The 24,731-nt window shown below is 39.9% G+C and overlaps 2 protein-coding genes and 1 long non-coding RNA gene across 6 annotated transcripts; 2 read left to right on the forward strand and 1 right to left on the reverse strand.

Moving 5' to 3' along the window:
* The first annotated feature begins 7,382 nt into the window (after positions 1-7,382).
* On the forward strand, positions 7,383-14,097 carry LOC129811228 (Golgi phosphoprotein 3-like). Of its 2 annotated transcripts, none has more exons than XM_055862396.1 (4): positions 7,383-7,958; positions 8,270-8,401; positions 10,055-10,169; positions 12,781-14,097. In XM_055862396.1, the coding sequence occupies exons 1-4, from the start codon at positions 7,755-7,757 to the stop codon at positions 13,104-13,106; spliced, it is 777 nt and encodes a 258-aa protein (XP_055718371.1). In that variant the 5' UTR covers positions 7,383-7,754; the 3' UTR covers positions 13,107-14,097. The 2 variants fall into 2 exon arrangements, with proteins under 2 accessions (XP_055718371.1, XP_055718365.1); XM_055862390.1 differs by lacking the exon at positions 12,781-14,097 and adding an exon at positions 10,392-12,455 and having other exon boundaries at positions 7,405-7,958.
* Positions 12,617-17,891, reverse strand: LOC129811256 (uncharacterized). Of its 2 annotated transcripts, none has more exons than XR_008752862.1 (2): positions 17,822-17,891; positions 12,617-13,258 (listed from the first exon to the last, which is right to left on the reverse strand). It is a non-coding gene; the product is annotated as an uncharacterized LOC129811256 (long non-coding RNA). The 2 variants fall into 2 exon arrangements; XR_008752861.1 differs by lacking the exon at positions 17,822-17,891 and adding an exon at positions 13,386-16,031.
* Positions 16,286-24,062, forward strand: LOC129811245 (activated RNA polymerase II transcriptional coactivator p15-like). Of its 2 annotated transcripts, none has more exons than XM_055862401.1 (5): positions 16,286-16,395; positions 22,646-22,727; positions 23,029-23,157; positions 23,264-23,372; positions 23,668-24,062. In XM_055862401.1, exons 2-5 carry the CDS (start codon positions 22,647-22,649, stop codon positions 23,745-23,747), a joined length of 399 nt encoding a protein of 132 aa, XP_055718376.1. In that variant the 5' UTR covers positions 16,286-16,395; position 22,646; the 3' UTR covers positions 23,748-24,062. The 2 variants fall into 2 exon arrangements, with proteins under 2 accessions (XP_055718376.1, XP_055718386.1); XM_055862411.1 differs by lacking the exon at positions 16,286-16,395 and adding an exon at positions 21,470-21,559.
* Positions 24,063-24,731: the final 669 nt, after the last annotated feature.

A 24,731-nucleotide genomic window follows, 5' to 3' on the forward strand; every position in this document is an offset into this window, starting at 1 on the left:
CCGCGGCAGCTTTCCAATCTTTGGGAATCTCAGACGATACGAAAGAGAGGTTGAGCAGGCTAGTAATAGGGGTTGCAACAATTTCGGCAGATCATTTTAGAGAGAGGGTCCAGATTGTCTAGCCCGGCTGATTTGTAGGGGTCCAGATTTTGCCGCTCTTTCAGAACATCAGCTATCTGGATTTGGGTGAAGGAGAAATGGTGGGGGCTTTGGCGGGTTGCTGTGGAGGGTGCCGGGCAGTTGACCGGGGTAGGGGTAGCCAGGTGGAAAGCATGGCCAGCCGTAGAGAAATGCTTTTTGAAATTCTCAATTATAGTGGATTTATCAGTGGTGAGAGTGTTTCCTAGCCTCAGAGCAGTGGGAGGAGGTGCTCTCATTCTCCATGGACTTTACAGTGTCCCAGAACTTTTTTGAGTTAGTACTACAGGATGCAAATTTCTGTTTGAAAAAGCTAGCCTTAGCTTTCCTAACTGCCTGTGTATATTTGTTCCCAACTTCCCTGAAAAGTTGCATATCACGGGGGCTATTCGATGCTAATGCAGAACGCCACAGGATGTTTTGTGCCGGTCAAGGGCAGACAGGTCTGGAGTGAATCAAGGACTATATCTATTCCTAGTTCTACATTTTTTGAATGGGGCATGCTTATTTAAGATGGTGAGGAAGGCACTTTTAAAGAATAGCCAGGCATCATCTACTGACGAAATGCATAATGGACGAGGCATATTGATATTAGAGAGAGGCATGCGCAGCCAAGTGAACATATGGATCTAGTGAGTGGTTGGGCTGACTGACGATGACACACTTTGCACGGCGAGTGCGAGGAGCTGGCACAGGACGTACTGGGCTGTGAAGGCGTACTGGAGACTTGGTGCGTAGAGTTGGCACACATGGTACCGGACAGATGACACGCTCATCAAGGCGAGTGCGGAGAGCTGGCACAGGACATACTGGGCTGTGGAGGCGTACTGGAGACCTGGTGCGTGGAGCCGGCACAGTTTTAACCAGACTGCTAGCACGCTCCTCAGGATGAGTACGGAGAGCTGACTCAGGTGGCATCAAACTGATGACACGCTCCTAAGGGTGAATGTCGTGCATCATACACCAACCCAACAACTCTCATTTCTCTCTTCTCCAATTTCTCCATCAACTCACTGACGGTCTCTGACTCTCTCCGTTCACTCTCCTCCATCTTCTCCCAGATTGTCTCTGGTTCACTTGCTGAGCGACCTTTCAGGTTATGTCGATATAGGATTCATTTTACTGTGGAAATAGATACTTTTGTACCTGTTTCCTCCAACATCTTCACAAGGTCCTTTGCTGTTCTGGGATTGATTTGCACTTTTCGCACCAAAGTACGTTCATCTCTAGGAGACAGAACACGTCTCCTTCCTGAGCGGTATGACAGCTGCATGGTCCCATGGTGTTTATACTTGCGTACTATTGTTTGTACAGATGAACGTGATACCTTCAGGCGTTTGGAAATTGCTCCCAAGGATGAACCAGACTTGTGGAGGTCTACAATTTTTTTTCTGAGGTTTTGGCTGATTTCTTTTGATTTTCCCATGATGTCAAGCAAAGAGGCACTGAGTTTGAAAGTAGGCCTTGAAATACATCCACAGGTACACCTCCAATTGACTCAAATGAGGTCAATTAGCCTATCAGAAGCTTCTAAAGCCATGACATCATTTTCTGGAATTTTCTAAGCTGTTTAAGGCACAGTCAACTTAGTGTAGGTAAACGTCTGACCCACTGGAATTGTGATACAGTGTGATACATAAGTTAAATAATCTGTCTGTAAACAATTGTTGGAAACATTACTTGTGTCATGCACAAAGTAGATTTGCCAAAACTATAGTTTAACAAGAAATTTGTGGAGTGGTTTAAAAACAGGTTTTAATGACTCCAACCTAAGTGTATGTATACTTCCGACTTCAACTGTATATCCCCCCCAATAGAATCTCCATACTTTAACGATGACAGCTTCTCCATCCTAGAGGGGGAGATCAATAATTTCCAGGCCCAGGGACATGTGGCGACCTAAATTCCAGAACCTGACACTCTCAGCACACAGGGGGACAAACACCTACCTGGAGCTGACAGTATACCTGGAGCTGACAGTATTCCCTCCCAAATATGCCCCCTTAGACACAACTATGACAAAACCACCACCAAAAACGAGTCACAACTCCTACAGCTCTGTTTCACGCTGGGTCTGTACATAGTCAATGGTAGGCTTTGAGGAAACTCCTATGGTACGTACACCTACAGCTCGTCCCTTGGCAGTAGTACTGTAGATTACTAATTCATTGAGCTCAACCCAGTATCGCTCAGAGCATTCACAGTCAACCCACTGACACCCTTATCAGATCACAGCCTACTTTTTTAAAACCTTTATTTAACTAGGCAAGTCAGTTAAGAACAAACTCTTATTTTCAATGACAGCCTAGGAACAGAGTTCTCTAGGAGACAGAACCTTGTTCAGGGGCAGAACAGAACAACATGTCAGCTCGGGGATTCAATCTTGCAACCTTTTGTTTACTAGTCGAACGCGCTAACCACTAGGCTACCTGCCGCCCTTCTGTACTTGAACAGAGCAATACTCAACCATGAGGCATCAAAGCCAAAGAAATTGCATAATATTAAGAAATGCTATAGACGGAAGGAAAGTAGTGTAGAAACCTACCAAAAAACAATTAGGCAACAACAAAAACTATCCGTTTTAGATAACTTCCGGGACAAAACATTTCACTGTAATAGTGAAGGTGTAAACTTGGCAGTAGAAAGCCTAAACATTAAATTTGACCTCTCATCTTCTCTATCGAATCTAAAACTGTTAAGCAGATAACCTAAGAAAATTAACAACAATGACAAATGGTTTGATGAAGAATGCAAAGAATGAAAGAAATTGAGAAACCTATCCAACCAAAAACATAGAGACCCAGAAAACCTGAGCCTACGCCTTCACTATGGTGAATCATTAAAACAATACAGAAATACACTAGGGAAAAAGAAGGAGCAGCACGTCAGAAATTAGCTCAATGTAATTGAAGAATCCATAGAATCTAACCACTTCTGGGAAAATGTTAAAACTCTACACAAACAATATGAAGAGTTATCTATCCAAAATGGAGATGTATGGGTTAACCACTTCTCCAATCTTTTTGGCCCTATAACAAAGAACAGCAAAAACATATACATGATCAAATACAAATCTTAGAATCAACAATTTAAGACTACCAGAACCCACTGCATTATCAAATTACATTGAATGAACTACAGGACAAAATACAAACCCTCCAACCCAAAAAGGCCTGTGGGGTTGATGGTATCCAAAATGAAATGAAATATACAGACCAAATTCCAATTGGCTATACTTAAACTCTTTAACATCATCCTCAGCTCTGGTATCTTCCCCAATATTTGGAACCAAGGACTGATCACCCTAATCCACAAAAGTGGAGACAAACTTGACCCCAATAACTACCGTGGGATATGCAGCAACAGTAACTTTGGGAAAATCTTCTGCAGTATCATTAACAGCAGATTTGTACATTCTCAGTGAAAACAATATACTGAGCAAATGTCAAATTGGCTTTTTACCAAATTATCGTACGACAGACCACGTATTCACCCTGCACACCCTAATTAACAAACCAAAACAGAGGCAAAGTTTTTTTTTTGTACCTTTATTTTACTAGGCAAGCAAGTTAAGAACAAATTCTTATTTTCAATGACGGCCTAGGAACAGTGGGTTAACTGCCTTGTTTAGGGGCAGAACGACAGATTTTCACCTTGTCAGCTCGGGGACTTGATTTTGCTACCTTTCGGTTACTAGTCCAACGCTCTAACCACTAGGCTACCTGCCGCCCCTAAATACGTTGTTGATTTCAAAAAAGCCTTTGGCTCAATTTGGCATGAGGGTCTGCTGTACAAATTGATGGAAAGTGGTGTTGGGGGAAAAACATACAACATTATAAAATGCTTGTACACAAACATGTGTGGGGTTAAAATTGGCAAATGAGTGAGACAGATGCAGCTTAAGCCCCACCATCTTCAACATATATTAACACATTGGCGAGGGCACTAGAATGGTCTGCAGCACCCGGCCTCACCCTATTAGAATCTGAAGTCAAATGTCTACTGTTTGCTGATGGTCTGGTGCTTCTTTCCCCAATCAAGGAGGGCCTACAGCAGCACCTAGATCTTCTGCACATATTCTGTCAGACCTGGTCCCTGACAGTAAATCTCAGTAAGACAAAAATTATGGTGTTCCAAAAAAGATCCAATTGCCAGGACCACGAATACAAATTCCATCTAGACACCGTTGCCCTAGATCATACAAAAAAATGATACATACCTCAGCCTAAACATCAGCGCCACAGGTAGGTTCCACAAAGCTGTGAACGATCTGAGAGACAAGGAACATAAAATTCAACATACCAATTAGGATCTGGCAAAAAATACTTGAATCGGTTATAGAACCCATTGCCCTGTCACGATTTTCTTCTTCAGATGAGGAATATGAAGGATCGGACCAAAATGCAGCGTGGTAAGTGTCCATGTTATTTTAATATAACATAAAATAAAAAAAATAAAAAAATAACAACGTGAATGACAAAAAGAAAAGAAAAAAATAAGAAAAAAAGAAAAAACAACTCAAATCAGTCCTGAATGGTGAAAACAAAACAGGAAACAACTACCCACAAACACAGGTAGGAACAGGATACCTAAGTATGGTTCTCAATCAGAGACAACGATTGACAGCTGCCTCTGATTGGGAACCATACTAGGCCAAACACAGAAATACAACACATAGAACAAAACATAGAATATAGAACATAGAATACACACCCCAACTCACGTCCTGACCGAACCAAAATAAAGACATAAAAAAGGAACTAAGGTCAGAACGTGACATGCCCTTTATGGTTGTGAGGTCTGGGGTCTGGTCAATAACCAAGAATTCAAAGTATGGCACAAACACCAAATTGAGACTCTGCATGCAGAATTCTGCACAAATATCCTCTGTGTACAATGTAAAACACCAAATAATGCATGCAGAGCAGAATTAGGCCGATACCCACTAATGATCAAAATCCAGAAAAGAGCCGTTAAATTCTACAACCACCTAAAAAGAAGCGATTCCCAAACCTTCCATAACAAAGCCATCACCTACAGAGAAATTAACCTGGAGAAGAGCCCCCTAAGCAGGCTGGTCCTGGGGCTCTGTGCACAAATAAAAACAGACCCCCCCAGGACAGCAACACAATTTGACGCAAAATTAAGGAAATATTTTACTATGTACAGACTCAGTGAGCATAACCTTGCTATTGAGAAAGGGTGCCAAAGGCAGACCTGGCTCTCAAGAGAAGACAGGCTATGTGTACACTGCACACAAAATGAGGTGGAAACTGAGCTGCACTTCCTAACCTCCTGCCAAAATGCATGATCATGTTAGAGACACATATTTCCCTCATATTACACAGATCCACAAAGAATTCAAAAACAAATCCATTGTTGATAAACTCCCATATCTATTGGGTGATATACCACAGTGTGCAATCACAGCAGCAAGATTTGTGTTGCCGCAAGAAAAGGTCAACCAGAGAAGAACAAACACCATTGTAAATACAACCTATATTTATGTTTATTTATTTTCCCTTGTACTTTAACTATTTGCACATAATTACAAAAGTGTATATAGAAATAATATGACATTTGAAATGTCTTTATTATTTTTGAACTTTTGTGAGTGTACTGTTTACTGTTCATTTTGTATTGTTTATTTCACTTTTGTTTATTATCTACTTCACTTGCTTTGGCAATGTAAACATATGTTTCCCAAGTCAATAAAGCCCCTTAAATTGAAATTGAGAGAGAGCGAGGGGAGAGAGGGGGGGGGGGGGGGGGGCAGCTAGACAGAGAGAAAGATTGTGTAGATAGAGATATCTTTTGTACTTTAACCATTTGTTCATTGCTACAACACTATATATACATAATATGACATTTGTAATGTCTTTATTATTTTGAAACTTCTGTATGTGTAATGTTTACTGTTATTTTTGTGTGTTTTTTTTCACTTTTGTATATTATCTACCTCACTTGCTTTGGCAATGTTAACATGTGTTTCCCATGCCAATAAAGCCACTTGGATTGAATTGAATTGAGAGAGAGAGAGAGAGAGAGAGAGAGAGAGAGAGAGAGAGAGAGAGAGAGAGAGAGAGAGAGAGAGAGAGAGAGAGAGCGAGAGAGAGAGAGAGGGAGAGAGAGAGAGAGAGAAGGAAGGAAGGAAGGAAGGAAAGAGAGAGGGAGAGAGGGAGGCAGCTAGACAGAGAGAAAGATTGTGTAGATATAGAGATATCTTTTGTACTTTAACCATTTGTTCATTATCACACTGTATATATACATAATATGACATTTGTAATGTATTTATTCTTTTGAAACTTCTGTATGTGTAATGTTTACTGTTTCTTTGTTGTTTTTTCTCTCACTTTTGTATATTATCTACCTCACTTGCTTTGGCAATGTTAACATGTGTTTCCCATGCCAATAAAGCCCCTTGAATTGAATTGAGAGAGAGAGCAGAGAGAAAGAGGAGAGAGAAAGAGGAGAGAAAGAGGAGAGAAAGAGAAGAGAAAGACGAGAGAAAGAGGAGAGAAGAGGTCCAATCCTCATCGGACGTCATCACTTGTCGCAGCTAGACAGAGAGAAAGATTGTGTAGATAGAGATATCTTTTGTACTTTAACCATTTGTTCATTGCTACAACACTATATATACATAATATGACATTTGTAATGTCTTTATTATTTTGAAACTTCTGTATGTGTAATGTTTACTGTTATTTTTGTGTGTTTTTTTTCACTTTTGTATATTATCTACCTCACTTGCTTTGGCAATGTTAACATGTGTTTCCCATGCCAATAAAGCCACTTGGATTGAATTGAATTGAGAGAGAGAGAGAGAGAGAGAGAGAGAGAGAGAGAGAGAGAGAGAGAGAGAGAGAGAGAGAGAGAGAGAGAGAGAGAGAGAGAGAGAGAGAGAGAGAGAGAGAGAGAGAGAGAGAGAGAGAGAGAGAGAGAGAGAGAGAGAGAAGGAAGGAAGGAAGGAAAGAGAGAGGGAGAGAGGGAGGCAGCTAGACAGAGAGAAAGATTGTGTAGATATAGAGATATCTTTTGTACTTTAACCATTTGTTCATTATCACACTGTATATATACATAATATGACATTTGTAATGTATTTATTCTTTTGAAACTTCTGTATGTGTAATGTTTACTGTTTCTTTGTTGTTTTTTTCTCTCACTTTTGTATATTATCTACCTCACTTGCTTTGGCAATGTTAACATGTGTTTCCCATGCCAATAAAGCCCCTTGAATTGAATTGAGAGAGAGAGCAGAGAGAAAGAGGAGAGAGAAAGAGGAGAGAAAGAGGAGAGAAAGAGGAGAGAAAGAGGAGAGAAAGAGGAGAGAAAGAGGAGAGAAAGAGGAGAGAAAGAGAAGAGAAAGACGAGAGAAAGAGGAGAGAAGAGGTCCAATCCTCATCGGACGTCATCACTTGTCGCCATATTGGTTCAGGAAGTTGAAAGTATCTAAGTAGGAATCTTGTTGCAGGTTTGCTGCTGTATTCATTCGAATATTCACTTGATCTACACCACAGTTTACGATCAGACGTGTTCATTTATGCATCGGAAACCCTAACACCATCTTGAGGTACCGAAATAATTTGTATTTATCTGTTGTTTGGACGTGCATCCAGATGACTTCCTTAACACAGCGAAGTTCGGGCCTGGTGCAGAGGAGGACCGAGGCCTCTCGTAATGCAGCCGCCGACAAGGAGAGGGGGTCCGAGGATGAGGACTACGAGCCACGCCAAGAGGAAGAGGACGAGAAGGGAGACTCCAAAGAAACTCGACTGACGTTGATGGAAGAAGTGTTGCTGTTGGGATTGAAAGATCGAGAGGTATGTCAGCTAGCTATTGTCGTTAGCCTGTTGTGCTAGCGAGCTGAGTTAGCTTGCTAAAGTTAGCTGGTTTGTTTACGTTCTAACCAGCTAACGTTCACTAGTTAGCTAACATAATAATGTGTTATTCCTACATTTAGGTAGTTAACTCACATTACTAGCTATATTGTCATGTACTATTCAACATTACAAACTGAAGGTTATCAAACGTGTCACTTTGTGGCGTGTCACTTGTCTGTATGTTTTATTTGTCCAGGAAGTGTCGCTAACAATACGAAGCAATACGGACTCATTACATTTTTTTCCAACAGGGATACACTTCCTTCTGGAATGACTGCATTTCTTCTGGTCTTCGAGGGTGTATGGTCATTGAACTGGCTTTGAGAGGACGACTGCAGCTAGAGGCTTGTGGCATGAGGAGGAAAAGTCTGTTGGCCAGAAAGGTGAGCACTCACAAGTTTCAACCCTTCTATTAAAACACACTGATAAATTTGGTCGCCTGCCAAACAGCCGGACTTCCGTCTTCAAGCGACGATGATAATAGGGCTGTCCGAAACTCGTCATACTTGTATTTGTAATCCTTTACGTTTACCACACTTGATAGGATACTGGTAATTGGATTTACTCGCGATCGGAAAACCTATAAGTGCGGTAACGCGCTGTCGCTCAGAGCGCTTCTGATGTTCCTTCACTCATTCACACATCGTTCACGATCCCGACATCTGAAAGGCACATTACTTACTTTCATAGTCCTAATTATCAACAAAATAGGTTAATAAATAATGCATGGCTGGCTACTGCTGCCTACATTTATTTCTTACGATTTAGTTGGCTCGTCCTAGAAGCCTAGGCTACATTTCACTTTCGAGAGGAGCAAAACTTATCCCAACTATTTACATTTGTAATTTTATCTTCTAATGATCTGTTTCTCAAAAAACATGTCTGGGAGAAATAATAATAATAATAGCAAGCATGCACTGGCATAGCTCACAGCATAACGACAAATAAGTCTTCTTAAGCAATGGAATAGCCTATGCGGACAGACAAAGAAGCCCACTAAACAACACCAAGTAGACAGAGAAAAACAACCATATGGCGGTATAAATTAAAACTAAATTGATAGTCATTGTTGTTCTAGCTATCTATGGATTGTGATTCTCCAGCCCAAACAGTTTGGACTGGTGAGTGAGTGTAAGGGAGCCTTGTGTGTGTGTCTGGGGAATTAAGGGGCGGGAGAGCATCTTCACCAATGTAATTGAGTTGAAGGATAAAGTAATAACCAATGGCAAAAACTTCCATGATATGGCCTCAGAAAAGTCGACAGAAAATATAACTAGATAGCTAGCCGCTTTTCTTCTAGCTATAAATCTATGGATTTTGATTCACAATGTTTGGAGAGAGTTGTGTCTGACAACGAGTGAGTGAAAGTGGGAGCCGTAGCATGTGTGCGAGAGACGTATCTGTCTGGGAAAACGAGAGGCTTTTTCTAATCCAATCATGGCCAACACCCGACCGTGTCTTTACTGACAGCAGAATCAGCCTGTTGAGGCAGTATTCGGCATGGTTTGAGTGACATGAGAAATTCTGGCTTTTAGCAACTTTCTCCGATTACGGAAAATTACATTGTTTCCGGCAAATTCCTCATATCCGTATTGATACTCGTTTTGTTAGAATACTCTGCACACCCCTAGACAATAACAACTCTGATCTGGAGTGGGAGGGGTCAGAGTCCAAAATGTCAATTCGGGCATGCCAATTGATGGAATGTCAGAGCTTTGATTGGCAGCTGTGAGTCGTTGCTGATGCATGTAAAATCATACAATGCCTGGATGGGTATTTTAAGTATCAGCTAATCACATGATATGTTATAGCAGTCTGGTGCCCGACGGCACAGTCGATGACGTGGCACGCAACCATTGGTTGATACATGAGGCATCTGAGCAGGGCAACGCGGCCTTGGCCTTCTGTGTGTTAATGCTGACGAGGTTGTCTGACGTGTGTTGCAATGTTTGGAGGACTAGCAGTGTATGCCAACACTAGCGGTGTAAACCTATGTGTGTTTGTGACCTTTTTAAAACGGGTTTATTTTTGGTCAGGTGATCTGTAAGTCGGACGCTCCTACAGGAGACGTGTTGCTGGACGAGGCCCTGAAGCATATCAAAGAGACCCAGCCCCCAGAGACAGTTCAGAGCTGGATAGAGCTGCTGAGCGGTGAGCAGAAATGGATTACCCCCCGTCCTTCTCCCGTTCTCTTAAATCTCTCTGTTTATTTTACTGGCTTTCTTCATTCTCATGTAGATTTGATTCAATACATTTGACAGGTGCACTCACTGTGCCCCCTCCTTTCCCTCTTCCCTTCCCAGTCCATTTTAAACAAAATATCTTTGTTTTATATATAATATAGGCCATTTACGATTTTGACTTGATGTTCAGGTGAGACGTGGAACCCATTGAAGCTGCACTACCAGCTGAGGAATGTCCGCGAGCGCCTGGCCAAGAATCTTGTGGAAAAGGGCGTTCTGACCACGGAGAAACAGAACTTCCTCCTCTTCGACATGACCACACACCCGCTGACCAACGACACCATTAAACAGCGGCTGGTCAAGAAAGTCCAGGAGTCCGTCTTGGACAAGTGGGTGAACGACCCGGGGCGCTTCGACAAGCGTGTGCTGGCCCTGATCTTCCTGGCTCACTCTTCAGACGTGCTGGAGAACGCCTTCGCCCCGTTGCTGGACGAACAGTATGACCTGGCCATGAAGAGGGTACGTCTGCTGCTGGACCTGGAGCCAGAGGCAGAGAGCACCAAGGCCAGCGCCAACGAGCTGCTGTGGGCCGTGGTGGCCGCCTTCACCAAATGAAGCCCTACCGGAAACAAACAGACGGAACTTTAAAAAACACTACAGACCTATGGGGCTCAGAACTCCCATGTTCTGATATGATGATGGAGATGGCAGAGATGATTAAGATCACAGAGGGCGGCTCTCCCTCTGTATTGAGACAGGGCAGTTACCCCTGACCTCTGAGTCACTGTTCTGTCCTCTACCTGGCCAGTTGGTTGACATCCAGTACCCTGTGGCTGTCTCCCAAATGGCACCCTATTCCCTATATGGCTCTGGTCAAAAGTAGTGCACTACATAGCGAATCGGGTGCCATTTGGCACGTGGCCTTTCTGTTCACTGTGAGACCTTGTGTAACCTTGAGCACTTGCGTCAGTAGCTGGCACCCACACAGGTCTCTGTTCTTCCATTTAGAAGGGACTTTAAAACTGCTAGGCCTTGCTTGGCCACCATGGCCCAGACCTACCACCATGGCCCAGACCTACCACCATGGCCCAGACCTACCACCATGATCATCTGACCTGATATGATGACCTATGACCTACCAGAGGACCTGATATGATCGTACAGAACATTATTTGTCTTTTGCGTTAGTCACTTTGAGGAGGGTGCATTCTACACAAGTTCTTAGACATGACCTATAGACATCGTGTCGTTTTATCTTGCTAATAAATGTTAACCATCTCCAAACCATTTTGCACATTCAACAAGGGATCTGGAAGAGTTTACTATTTGTAAAAAAAAAAATATTTAAAAAAAACTGAAATTTTTGGAACGTTTTATTCCAAGCATCAATTATTTTGTACAGGGCATCAAACAATACATGCTTTATTCCTGTTCGGTTTTCCTTCCTGTCCCTCTCCATGTACGAAAGTGTTGTAGCTTGTGAATGCCATCAGTTTCAGACTATTCTCTGCAACTCTTATCATCCTATAGCAGATATCCAGACATTGCATGTCTCCTCTTAACAGGCAAACTGGTTTCGGGTGTTCATGTGTGCAAAGTCATATTTTGAAGAGGTATAGTCTCAAGAAAGAAATTCTCTCAAATCGGACAAATATCTTTGTCCTTTAGTTAGTGTATTGAAAAATGATATTGGCATATGACTGGATAGGAGGGGAAGCTTCTCCTAAATCAGGCTAATTGTATTTTATATGGCTTAAAGTGTCCCTATCTGGCAGTATAATCTTAACGCTTTTGATTTTATGCCATATGTATTTTATTTTCCATTGATACATTTTTATTGCTTTAATATAATTCACATTTCATTCAGATTTAGTTGGTCGTCATCAATGGTTTGGGCTTTTTCTTTCCTCTTCTATGCCTGTCTGTTGGTTGCCCCCAACCACTGACACGGGGTCAGATACTATTTGATCCCCATAATGGTTAACGTTAGGACAGGCGGTAGGGTTATCTGATCCTAGATCTGTGGTTAGGGGTAACTTCTACCTTGAGCATTTGACTCATCTGGAGGTTGTAAAGACTAAGTATGGTGTAGGGATCGGATGGGGATGATGATTATATGGTATGGAGGAACTGATTATGTAGAATTTGATAAATGAATGTACAGCGTAATAAATGAAAGGGTATTCTCTAGACTTCTGTAGGTTTTTTTTAATATTACACAATAAAGGATAGATATTTTAAGTGCCTGAATATAGCACTGTGTAGCTCTCCTGTCATTCTTATCTGCCCTTTTTGTATCACAATTCCCTGATGAAAATGAATTTGATTATTATTTCTATATCATACACACCACTTGGCTGAAACGGCCTATCTGACTGACATTATTGATCAACAAATAAAGATAATTTCTAAATATTGCAGATTTTGAAAACGTTTAATCGCTCTTGGCACAATTCATTAAAACAAAATGAATGTAAGCCTCACATAAGGCATCAGAGCACTTCAAAGTCATGTTTCCATAATCCAAAACATTTCCCCAACAACTGATAATCCTCCTTTGTCATCGTACTTTCTTGTAGGATCGTTCCTGTCAGCTCTGGTTCCCATGTTCGCGTTTGACGTCCATGTGAATGGCTGCCCATCGGGCTACCAAATGTCCCAACGACAAACCAGCAGAGGTCCATTGGTTTTGCCATTGCACAATGTTACTGATCCTTTTCACTCTCCATTGACATGGTGGGGAGGTGAGCACTGGACACTTTGCCATTGGATTGTGGGGCAGGTCCAGGCAGACTGTCCTCTTGATTTCATCTCAGGTGGCCACAAATGCACCTCTGAACGACCAGGCGGGACTGCTGCACAGCTACCAAAACCGCGGACTGAGATAGAATGTGATCTTCACTGAGTGGGTTGAACTCCCTCACTTGACTTTGATTATATTCTTGTAATGTTTTGTCAATATTTCCAATAATTTGGATCTCCAGTCCAGGGTGTCACTAGCAAGGACGTCTCCAACTTTACGCAGCTGATGCGCACAGTCCAGAATGGCAGTTAGATCTGTAGAGAAGAGAAAGTCATAGTTTAGTCAAGCAATTAAACATAAGACAATGTCTCATTTGTGGTAAAATCTTAAATTCAATGGCAATTTTAAACAAAACTATCAAATTAGCTGTTGCGTAATTACCTTGTCCAGTCATATTGATTTGAGCTTGCTTTCTGTTTCTTTGTTGTGTTCTTCAAGAGTTCTGTTTGTACTTGTGGTACAGAGTAGACAGTATGCAAATGTGTTCAGCTGTGTATGGCTTGTCAGTCAGTGAGTCTTCTGCTAATGTTAGAAGTTCACTCCATTATATAGCCTTAATGATGGTGATGTAAGTTGTGGATACCCCCTGTGCTAGTCCCACCTCCCATCACCTGCTGTTTTTACAGTCATTTTCAAACCTATGTTAGATACGTCCTTACAGATTGAACTGAAATCAGATAGGCAGCTGTTTATCATTGTAGGCTAATTCCCTTGGAAGGAACACAGTGATATGTCCTTATTTGCATGTAATCAGATTGTGCTATTGTTATTCCATTTGTACAGTGAACTTCAGTCAACGGTTACCATAGCAAAATATTGTTGTTTGTGAATAGAGCAGACCACTGACTCACCACATCCTAAAGCTATTGCTTAGGCTACATACATACAGTATATTCTATTTTTAGAAATACATATTATATAATTGGTCATTTGTGGGGTGGGCCTAGAAAAAAAGCATGCATCCAAAAATGCATTTTTGAGATTCCCTTGGCCCTCACTGACAATGGGTGCCCAAAGACCCAAGTTAAGGTTCATAAGGACCAGAGATACTAACACTATACTATTTTGTGGAATAAAAATATCCTCATAAATATCTGAAGTATTGATGCATAAAATACTAGACAGTTATATCCTTATAATAATAGAACATATCAATTAGGGATATTCTCTTGGCCTCCATTTGAAAGTTCATTGGCCCAGTGCACTTTGCACAGCAGCAAGCAACAGTCCATAAAGTGTGTGATAGGTGACACTATGTGTACAGTTATGTTAAGTGTACACCACACCTGCAATCAATACTATGCTGGCTTAGGACACAACATGTTATTTGATTGATCTTTTTTTGGATTGGGAGAGAGCTTGCACACTTACATAAACCAGTCATAAAAATGTATTGGTTTGCTCAAAGTATAATCAGAGTTCATAATTAGAATTAGAACACAGGACAGGAACATCTGTCAACAGTTCACCTGTGATTGAAACATACGTCAATTGATGAAGTGACAAACGACAATTTATAAAGCTAGATTGATTGTGCAACATTGGCTAGTGTTTCTGAGAAATGCAGGTGCATTTGAGGAATAATTGTTGTCCCTATAATGAACATTACAGAGCATCAGTTGACCTTACTATATTGAGTTTGACCTTTCTGGAGGTTAATTTTAAGGTACTTTGTGCTAACTTTCATGGGTTAACAAACAATGTCTAATATGTGTCAAAGTCCTGCATCAGATTCAGAACTGATTTGAAGGTAATTTCCTGAGTGTCCTTATAACCCTGGCCATAATAGCTACAGCAGTGGTGACTAACATGTTGTGGCTTATCCTGGGTGTGCCTAACAGATGTGGGCCAGTACTGGACAGTTCTGCTGTGAGTGCACCTGTTGTCAGCTGACTCTTGGGTCCAATTTATTAGTGCACCCTATTGCAAAACGTTTTGGAAAGGAAAATGAAAACAATGGTTTCTTAGTGGACAAGTTCAGGTAGTCCCTGTTTCATTCCATTTTACTTTCTATTTGGTGCCTGGTGAATATGACCCTTGGTTGAACCGAGAGGCTCAGAATGACACTTTAAAGGGAACTTGTAAACGGAATTATAAAACACAAATGTTATGTTCTCTTCCCCTAAGGTTACCAACGTACTTTGACCCGTCCTTAACATTGTGCCAAGGAAGATTTTATAGGATGTTTTCATATCAGGGCATCACAATGTGGAGCAATTGTTTGCTTCTGTTTACAAATATCTTGTCACCTTTAACCTACTCTCAACAATAACATCCTTTCTTCCAAAAATGGAACCTTCAGCTGTATAATGAACCAAGAGATAAATTAACCCTTAATGTTGACCTGATGCAAAGGAAATTAATTGGATATAGACCTATCAGATAGTGCACTGTGTCTAGGCCTAGTTCACAGAACCTAAAACAACTCTTACAAGCATTGATATAATACATTATTATTTTGATATTTTAGTGATTGCTAAAATGTATGCATTTTTTTCTACAGAACTGTTGTCAAATTTACTATCAATACAGATGCTTTCTGTATGCATGTATTTTATTTAATAGCATAAAGACTGTAAATGTGGCTTTTAAAGGGGGCAATATGCATTTGCAACTTCCCGTTTTGGACTTTTAAATTCATGATATTGTAGGAAACGGGCAAACGGCAGGGAAGCAAACCCGGATCACTGGTGTGAAAGGCAAAAACCCTACGCATCGCACGAATAGGGTTACCCCAGTTGTGGGAATTGTATATCGATCATCGCTACAATATAACCCATAGATTTTTTGAAGAATTTAACTTATAAATGCCTCATGAACAGTCGTACCCTGTCAGAAACCAAGATATTATCGTGTTTTACTCCAATGTTTGCAAACAATGCAATTGTAAACAAACACTGTATAGCCTCATAACATGGTATATACTATAATTTGTATAATGTGTATGGTAAGTAAGTCCTTGCATCCATAGCTGTCAATGAATTTGAGTGGTTACTGGTTACATTTCTCTAGAAACATCCCTCAGCTATTTACCTAAACAGCGACGCGGTGTTGCTTTGTTGTTGCTTTAAACCGCAGATTGCCGCTTTAAAATTAGGAACACAGCCTAACTGTGACCAGAAGCACAGAAAGAGAACATAATTTCCCACAATTCAATATAAAACGGTACGTCTGGGTGCAACGAACCTGAAGCAAACTCGCGCGACTGACTTCTAGATCACCGGAACAGTAGGACAGCCTTGTGGTGAAAGTACTTCATCCAGTTCATTTGGAATCAAGATCTGGTAAACCTCGAACCACTAGGGTAGACATTTTGCAGGCCTGTATCTACCGCCTTCACACACAGCATCCGCGAACACTACACTCGAGCTCATACAGTGAAACATTGCACGTAAGTACTGTAGCTAATGTTGCTATGTAGATTTCATACCTAGAGCGAACCCCTGTGCAAAGCTATCGTTATATGCAACATTGTAACGTGCTGCAAGGACGCTGCTGTTGCATGCTTGATTGATTTGATCGTGATACATTTTAGCATTTTTGGTTAATTCAGGCCTACCTATCTAGAAGATGTGTACTATAATAACTCAACGAGCTGTGCAATAATTCGAGCGAAACAGTCATATATTGCGAATGAAAATAGTGACCAGAACAATGACTCATTTGCATATTCGATGATCACGTGGACAACTTCTGGGTCCAGCGTGAGGGCAAACGGTAGCTAGGCAAAATTTTCTTCGCACCACATGACAATTTGTAGAATTGCAAGACCTAAGCTATAAACCTGTAACATTCTCCCCACCAACAAGAGGGGTGAGAACAATTTGTCATGAACAGTACTTGTGCGTACGCGCGCTGGAAGGGTGTCCGAGTGAAAACATTTGGGAACCCCTGATTATTATGGATAAGAGCGAGAATATTTTTATTTGTCAAATGGCAGTCAAGCATCGATCATCATGTCACCAGAATAGGACACTCGATATTTTTGGAAAAGTAGCGTCAAGATCACCGTGGATTTCCACCAAGTCAGCTCATAACTTATTTCATCTGTAGCCTAATAAACTGCATAGTTTCCCAAGTCGTAGTGGGATGAACACACCATATAAACACGTGACTCCAAGTTTACTTTGAAATTATGGTTGTTGTGTCAATATTTGCGCATAAAGGCGTTTCCAGCGCCGTTTCTGGCATAATTAATTTGACCAACACCTAAAGATCCCACCATTTTGAACCAACAAATGATCCGTCGGCATTTTTAAAATAGAACCGAAACTTCCTGTTTACATGACAGCTGTCGTGATATATTTTTATACAGTTGACTTTCCTCGCATAAACTGTCTGTAAAACGTTTTATATTGTAGCTATTTTTCTAGGCAGGAAAATGTTCAGTGGAAATGTTATAGATATCTGCATATTATCAACCCAAGATGTCTACAGTATGAGGTATCCCAACTGGCCGGCAGATGGCATTATTATTCCTTATACGTCGTTTGCCATCTGCTTCCAACTGGAATGTACGCAGCCTGCTATACACTCATGACCCCCCGGCGACCGGCTCGTACATAAAACATCCTCCATTCAGGCTGCAAGGGCGTCGGTTTCCGCCTTAACTAGCTTTAATGGCGAGCGACATGAAAAAAACGACAAATATGCGTACTGTCTTAATAAAACAACTTTCCACCACCATGCTAGTAGAGTGGCTAATGCTACTTCCTGATGCTGCACATAAAGATTTTTTATTTAAGGTTAGACATAAGGTTAGCAATGTGGTTAAGGTTAGAATCACATTTTTAAGAAGAACAATTGTAGAAATATACCTGGTTTAGGACTTTTTGGCTGCGGTAACTAGTGACGACCTTCAACCAGACTGCTACAACCTGATTGGCTGAACATCAGGAAGTAGCATTTTTGGTGGGAAAATGTGTTTTATTAAGACAGTTGTTGCAGTCCAAACACTTAAAAGACACACCCTACCCACTCAGCCCTCAAATTAATTGGACACTTTAGTTATTACTACTTATTTCCAAGTGAAAAGGGCCTTCGGAACATGTATATGTAAAACATTTTGAATTTAAAAAAAAATATATGATCAGTTTTCATATGCACTTAAAATAGCAGGTACCCTTTTATTTAAATTATTATTTTGAATTTTATTTCTCAGAATAGTTCCTGATTACACTAAAGAGGGTTTTTAGTCTCTCTTACTACAAAGAAACCTTGGTTTGGTCTTGAACATAATATTCTGTCGAGTTGAATTTCAAAAGCCTGATAAAATCTAGCTCAGAGTTTATGGAATAAGCTGATTTCACTTTAAGATAACTTAAATGGTGCAGATCTCGGTTCCTTATCACTTACGTTCACTGCTCCTGCGTTTGACTCATCCTACTACAGTTTATACTTTTATATAATCTTTGTTGTTTTGTCTTTGTCTATAGTTTCTCTTAATGTTAGGGGGTTATGAAGCAGTGTGAAGCACAAGGCCTTATTTTTATTTGCTAAACAATTTCGAACAGATTTCGGCTGATGCCAACTTCTGGAGATCACAGTGGGGCAACGATATTTGGCTTTCCCATGGATCTGAACGCTCCGCTGGTGTCACTACAATGAAAAATACCGTTGGTAATATTCTACACTCGGAATGTGACCCCTTTGGTCACTTTATTTGTCTTGTGATCAGTTACAATGACATTACGCTCATTACTGTAAACTTCTACAGGTACAACACCAAACGTTAGAATGATGAGTTGCTTGAATCTATAGAGAACCAATGAAGTATATGTTTATCTAAATTTCCGAATTCGTTATTATTGATAGGAGGGGACTTTAACATTACTATAGATAATTTAACTGATAGATGGCCCCCAGGTAGGCCAACCAATCAGAATTTGGGTTTAATACTTTTTATGGAAAAGTTTGATCTTACTGATATATGGAGAGAGGTTTCCGGCCGACAGATCATTCACTTGGAGTAACAAAACAGGTTCCAGACAATCCAGAATAGATTTTTGGCTTATATCCAAATGTATTGATGGTGAGTGTGTTACTAGAAATATTTGTACTACTCCCCTCACAGACCATAGGGCCATTTTACATTGATATCAAAATATTTACCCCTCATACTAACCTTGGTAGAGCATCCTACTGGAAGCTAAATAGCTCGTTATTAAATAATGATATAGTTAAGTTTGAGGTTAAAGATCTGCTTTCACACTTCTGGGAAAGGGCTTGTGAAGAAAAATCTTATTGCAAGAACTGGGAGCTCTTTAAATTTGAGGTGTCCAAATACCTTAGAAAATATGGTAGTAATCTTGCTAAGACCAGAAGAGCTGAGGAGGAAAAGGTGATCAATAAGATAACTTCCCTTTCTCAGAGGTCCCCAGCCAGCCTCTCGGGGGAGGAGAAGATGGAACTGATTGAGTTACAAAAATAAACTGGGTAATATATATATATAGATTAAAAGCAGAAGGAGCTTTTATTAGATCTAGGAAAAATGGATTGAGGAGGGAGAACAGAATTCATCCTATTTCTTTAGACTTGAGAAATTTCACTCTACAAATAACACTATCCATAACTTAAACATTGATGGTGTTATTACAGGTGACCAAAAATTAATCGCTAAATACTGTAGCAGTTTTTACCGAAAATTGTATAGCTCTACGTACTGTCAGGAATCCACAGATATGTTTTTTGACTCACTGAATAATGTTCATTCTATCAGTGACATAGAATCTAAACAGTGTGATGAACCCATCAAAGTTGAAGAGATTATGGAATCTATCAAACATCTAAAGAACAATAAATCACCAGGTGTTGATGGAATTACATCAGCATTTTACAAATTATTTTCTGAACAAGTAGCTCCCTTCCTATTTGAAGTCTTTTTAGAGAGTATTAAAAACAATGTTCTCCCTCCTACAACGAGTCAGGGGTCAATAACACTGATACCTAAGCCTAAAAAGAAGTGCTGCTCATCGATAACTGGCGTCCAATTTGTCTTCTTAATAATGACTATAAGATATTAGCCTTACTACTTGCAAAAATAATTAAAGAAGTCCTGGATGCAATCATTGATGAAACACAGTCTGGCTCCATGAGGAACAGACATTTCTAAGAATATCAGACTAGAGTTAGACATACTTGACTACTCAGACCTAATAACTGAGGATAGCTTCATATTATTTTTAAATTTTTATAAAGCATTTGACACAGTAGAGCATCAGTTCCTCTTCCACTCCCTTGAGAGACTTGGCTTTGGGGATTTTTTTCTGTAAGTCTATTAAGACTCTCTATACAAATGGCAACAGCTCTATCAAATTGAAATATGGCACCTAACCTAGATTTGAGTTAAAGAGAGGAATTAGGCAAAGTTGTCCTATCTCTCCGTACCGGTTTTTATTAATCACCCAACTTCTTACAAATTCTTTAAATAATAGTCCTGTACAAGGTATTTCCATAGCTGGTAAAGAAATTATTATAAGCCAGCTGGCTGATGATACTACACTTTTTCTGAAAGACCCTAACCAAATTCCCATATCGATCAATGTGATACAATCCTGTTCCAAAGCGTCTGGTCTATATCTTAACATTAATAAATGTGAACTCATGGCTGTCAAAGACTGTGTGACACCTTCATATTATAGTATTCCAGTAAAATAAGAACGTACATATTTAGGCATAACCATTACAAAGGATCAGAAGTCTAGAGGCTTACTACATTTTAACCCTCTTATTAAAACATAAGAAGCTAAATCAAAGGCTACAGAGGGACTTATCTTTAAAAGGAAGAGTCCTAATAACCAAGGCTGAAGGTATCTCTAGACCAACATATGGCGCTCTATTTTATATCATGACGGTAAAATAAGCAAGGAGATAGACCAGATGCTTTTCAACTTTCTGTGGAGAACCCGTACCCATTACACCAGGAAAACTGTTGTAATGAACACTTATGAGAATGGTGGGCTGAACTTTCTGGACTTTACTATGTTAAATAATACTTTTAAGATCAATTGGATAAAACAATTCCTAACAAGACCCACTTCTATGTGGAATTTTATTCCTCATCGTGTCTTCTCTACTTTTGGTGGCCTTAACTTCATGTTGGTTTGCAATAATAATATTGACAAAGTTCCAGTGAAACTTTCTGCTGTTCATCGGCAGGTTTTCTTGTCATGGTCCTTAATTTATAAGCATAACTTTTTTCCACACAGATACTATATATGGAATAATCGGGATATATTGTATAAAAATACTTCTTTGTTTTTAGAATAATGGTTCTGAAATAATATCCTATTGGTGAGTCAACTGGTGAACACAGAGGGTCTTTTTCTCAATTATAAGGAATGCTTATCACTTTACAAGGTCCCTGTAACACCTAAAGATTTTGAAATTGTTTTAGATGCCATTCCCTCAGGTGTTGGTCTATTATTCAGGAACGTGTCAAGACCTGACCCTCAGAGCCTACCTTCTATTGACCCTGTTGACTCATCAGTAGGAAAGATTTGTTTCTCTTTTGGTCCATTCAACAACAGAGTGATACAACATCCTGCTGAAACGAGGTTTGAATCTATACCTTATGTCATGCCTTATTGGAATGGATTTATTGATAATATCTGTTGGAAAAAAGTTTGGATGTTGCCACACACATACCTACTTAACAAAATTAAGGAAGTTTCCTTTAACATTATTCATAAATATTATCCTGCCAACCACTATATGAAGAAGTTTAAGGAAAACATAAACTCAAATTGCTCCTTTTGTAATGTCCACCCAGCAACAGTGTTGCATCTTTTTTGGCATTGTATTCATGTAAGAAAACTGTGGCACGACATCAGTGGATTTATAATTGAACACATTTATGAAGTTTTACACTATTGTGGAGAGATGTACTGCTTGGATTCTTTACATACGATAAAAATAAGCTGAAACATTTTTATGTAATTCATTTCATTATTCTTTTGGCCAAATGTCATTCACAAATGTAAATTTACAAACAAAACACCACATTTTCTTACCGTACAAAAATAAATTGAACTGTATATTAAGACAATTAAATACTCTACTAACATAAAACCTGTCAGAATAATAAGTGTATGTATGTCCCTTAAGGTCCTTGTGTAATGTGATATTGTACCCCCTAGCCCAATTGTCCTTTGTATATTATTTATATATACTTGTGTTCCCACATGTACTTCCTGTATTGATTTGTTGTTAATAAATAAAATAAAAAGAGAAAAAAAGGAAAGAATGATTTTCAAATGGACCACCCTTGGCCGGAAATTCGTCACTCGTTTATCCCGCGATGATTGTGTTTTAATTTGTGGGTGCTTTATATGCGCTACAGTCAATTATGAGTGAATGTCTAATTATATTAAATATATCATTATTAATATACGCCTACTATATAATAGCTCACAAACTAATTATTTACCGAACTAACGTTAGCCTACCTAGCTGGAACTTCTGAAGAATGGAAATGTTTTCGCACTGAGATGCAGTGCCTTAGATTCCTGCTCCAATTGGGAGACAAAACACTATGATTGAACAAAATCATGCAGATTGTAATGTATATTTATTTGAAAACATTGTTTGAAGTCCTATGGAAGGATAGCATTTACTCAGCTATTGCATCCCTCCTTTTCCAGGATGCCCAAATCAAAGGAAGTTCTGTCCTCAAGCTCTGGCAGTGGCAGTGGCAGTGACTCCAACAGTGAAGCTGAGACCAAGGTAAACGTGACTGACCCCCCCCCCCCCCCCCCCTTTTCACACAGACAGACTCCTGTGTTGTATCCAAAGCCACGGAGTAAAGACAGCCACAGTACTCTTGTGACTGTTTTGTAGTTCAGTCAATAAAGTAAAAAAGGACACATATTTCAAAATGCTCAGACAGGTTCAATATGGAAGCTGTGTTTTTATATAGTATTTTTGATGCTGATGTCCATATTGTAATCAGAAAGTTAATTTTGCACTTTCAAAACAAATGTTTATACATTTTGATGGGACGTTTTGAAATGAACCCCTGTTGTAGTCCAAGAAGAGAAAGCAGGCAGCACCAGAGAAACCAGCAGCTAAGAAACCGAAAGGGGGAGAGAGTTCCAAGCCTGGTGGAACCTCCAAGGGAAGTCGCAACCAGGACAAGGATGACAACAAGTTCCAGGTAAGCATTGAAGAAGAACAGTGTTATTCCACCCCCAGTAGAAACGATGCAACATTAGCTGCATGTCCATATGGTTTTATGTCTCTGCGTTACTTTTTTATTTTAGATTGGGAAGATGCGGTATGTGAGCGTTCGTGAATTCAAAGGTAAATGTCTGATCGACATCCGTGAGTACTGGATGGATCAGGAGGGGGAGATGAAGCCTGGCAGGAAAGGTAAGAAACCTGTCATTGGGGTGTGAATCCTACAGCAGGGCCCCTGGGGCCTTATTTATAACCGTTGCGTAAATTGAACACCAAATATCTGCGCCATTTCTGAAAAGACTGCGCACGCTCTGGTTACCCAGATTTCATGTTTGACATCAAGCCCAGTGATGCTACACTCCGGATTCTATAACTGAACCTAGATCAGTGGACTTGCCTCTGTCTAACTATTCTCTGGTCTGTATTTCACTGATACTAGATCAGTTTACTAACCCATCTGTCTGACTGGTCTCTGCTCTGTCCCCAGGTATCTCACTGAACCCAGAACAGTGGAACCAGCTAAAAGATCAGATCTCTGAGATAGACGACGCTGTGAAGGCTATATAAGAGGGAGGCCTCTGGCTGCCTGGGATTTACAATCCACCACCTTACATTCTGTTTTTGTTCTTATCTTTACCACCTTTTTTTATATATATAATGTTAGTGAAACGTTTTTAAAGGAAGAGACCAACATTTTTAAAGTAATTACCAAGACAACATTGTGTATATTTTAAGCTAAGTTTCTGTTGACTTGTGCTGTGTTTCGAAAAACCCAACGTATGTTATGTTTGTTGAGTGATTCTGATGTAGTGAAGGATAGGTGTGTGAGAGATTGGGTTTTCTCTAATAAGTAATTAATAAAAGCCATTTAAAGGGACAAAACATTGTACACTTATTTTTTTATTAGTAGTATCACTAACTACTAATAAACTATGAACCTGAGTTACATTACTAGCACTGAGGTGGTTTGCCCTAGTAGGAAGGCCACTGTGTGCAGTTCACCCTACACTATCAACTCAAACATAAATATCACTGTCCTATCTACCTCTAAGCCTTCCAGTAAAGCAAAAAAATAGCCAACATTAACATACGTAGCCTAAAAACAAGGTTAATGAAATCGATAATTGCTAGTAACAGAACATTTATGTCTGTAAAATGCTTAATGTATGTGACCTCAAGAGAGGTATATTTTCTGGGTCACCTAAATATTGACTGATTTTAATCAAGCTGTCCACTCAAAAGGAAGCTTCAAGCTGCAACATGGTTCAGGTTATCAGTCAACCTACCAGGGTGTTTACAAACAGCATAGGAATGATATCAACGATCACATTTTTACTAATTCTGCACTAAAGCAGTATCCCAATCCATTAGATGTAGAGATCATAATATAGTAGCCATGTCTAGGAAAACCAAAGTTCCAAAGGCTGGGACTAATATAGTGTATGAGGTCATACAATAAGTTTTGTAGTGATTCCTATGTTGTAAAGAATATTTGCTGTTCTATTGTGTGTAATGAGGAGCAACCAGACGCTGCACTTGACACATTTATGA

Source organism: Salvelinus fontinalis, chromosome 2, assembly GCF_029448725.1.
Source record: "Salvelinus fontinalis isolate EN_2023a chromosome 2, ASM2944872v1, whole genome shotgun sequence".
Lineage (NCBI taxonomy): Eukaryota > Metazoa > Chordata > Actinopteri > Salmoniformes > Salmonidae > Salvelinus > Salvelinus fontinalis.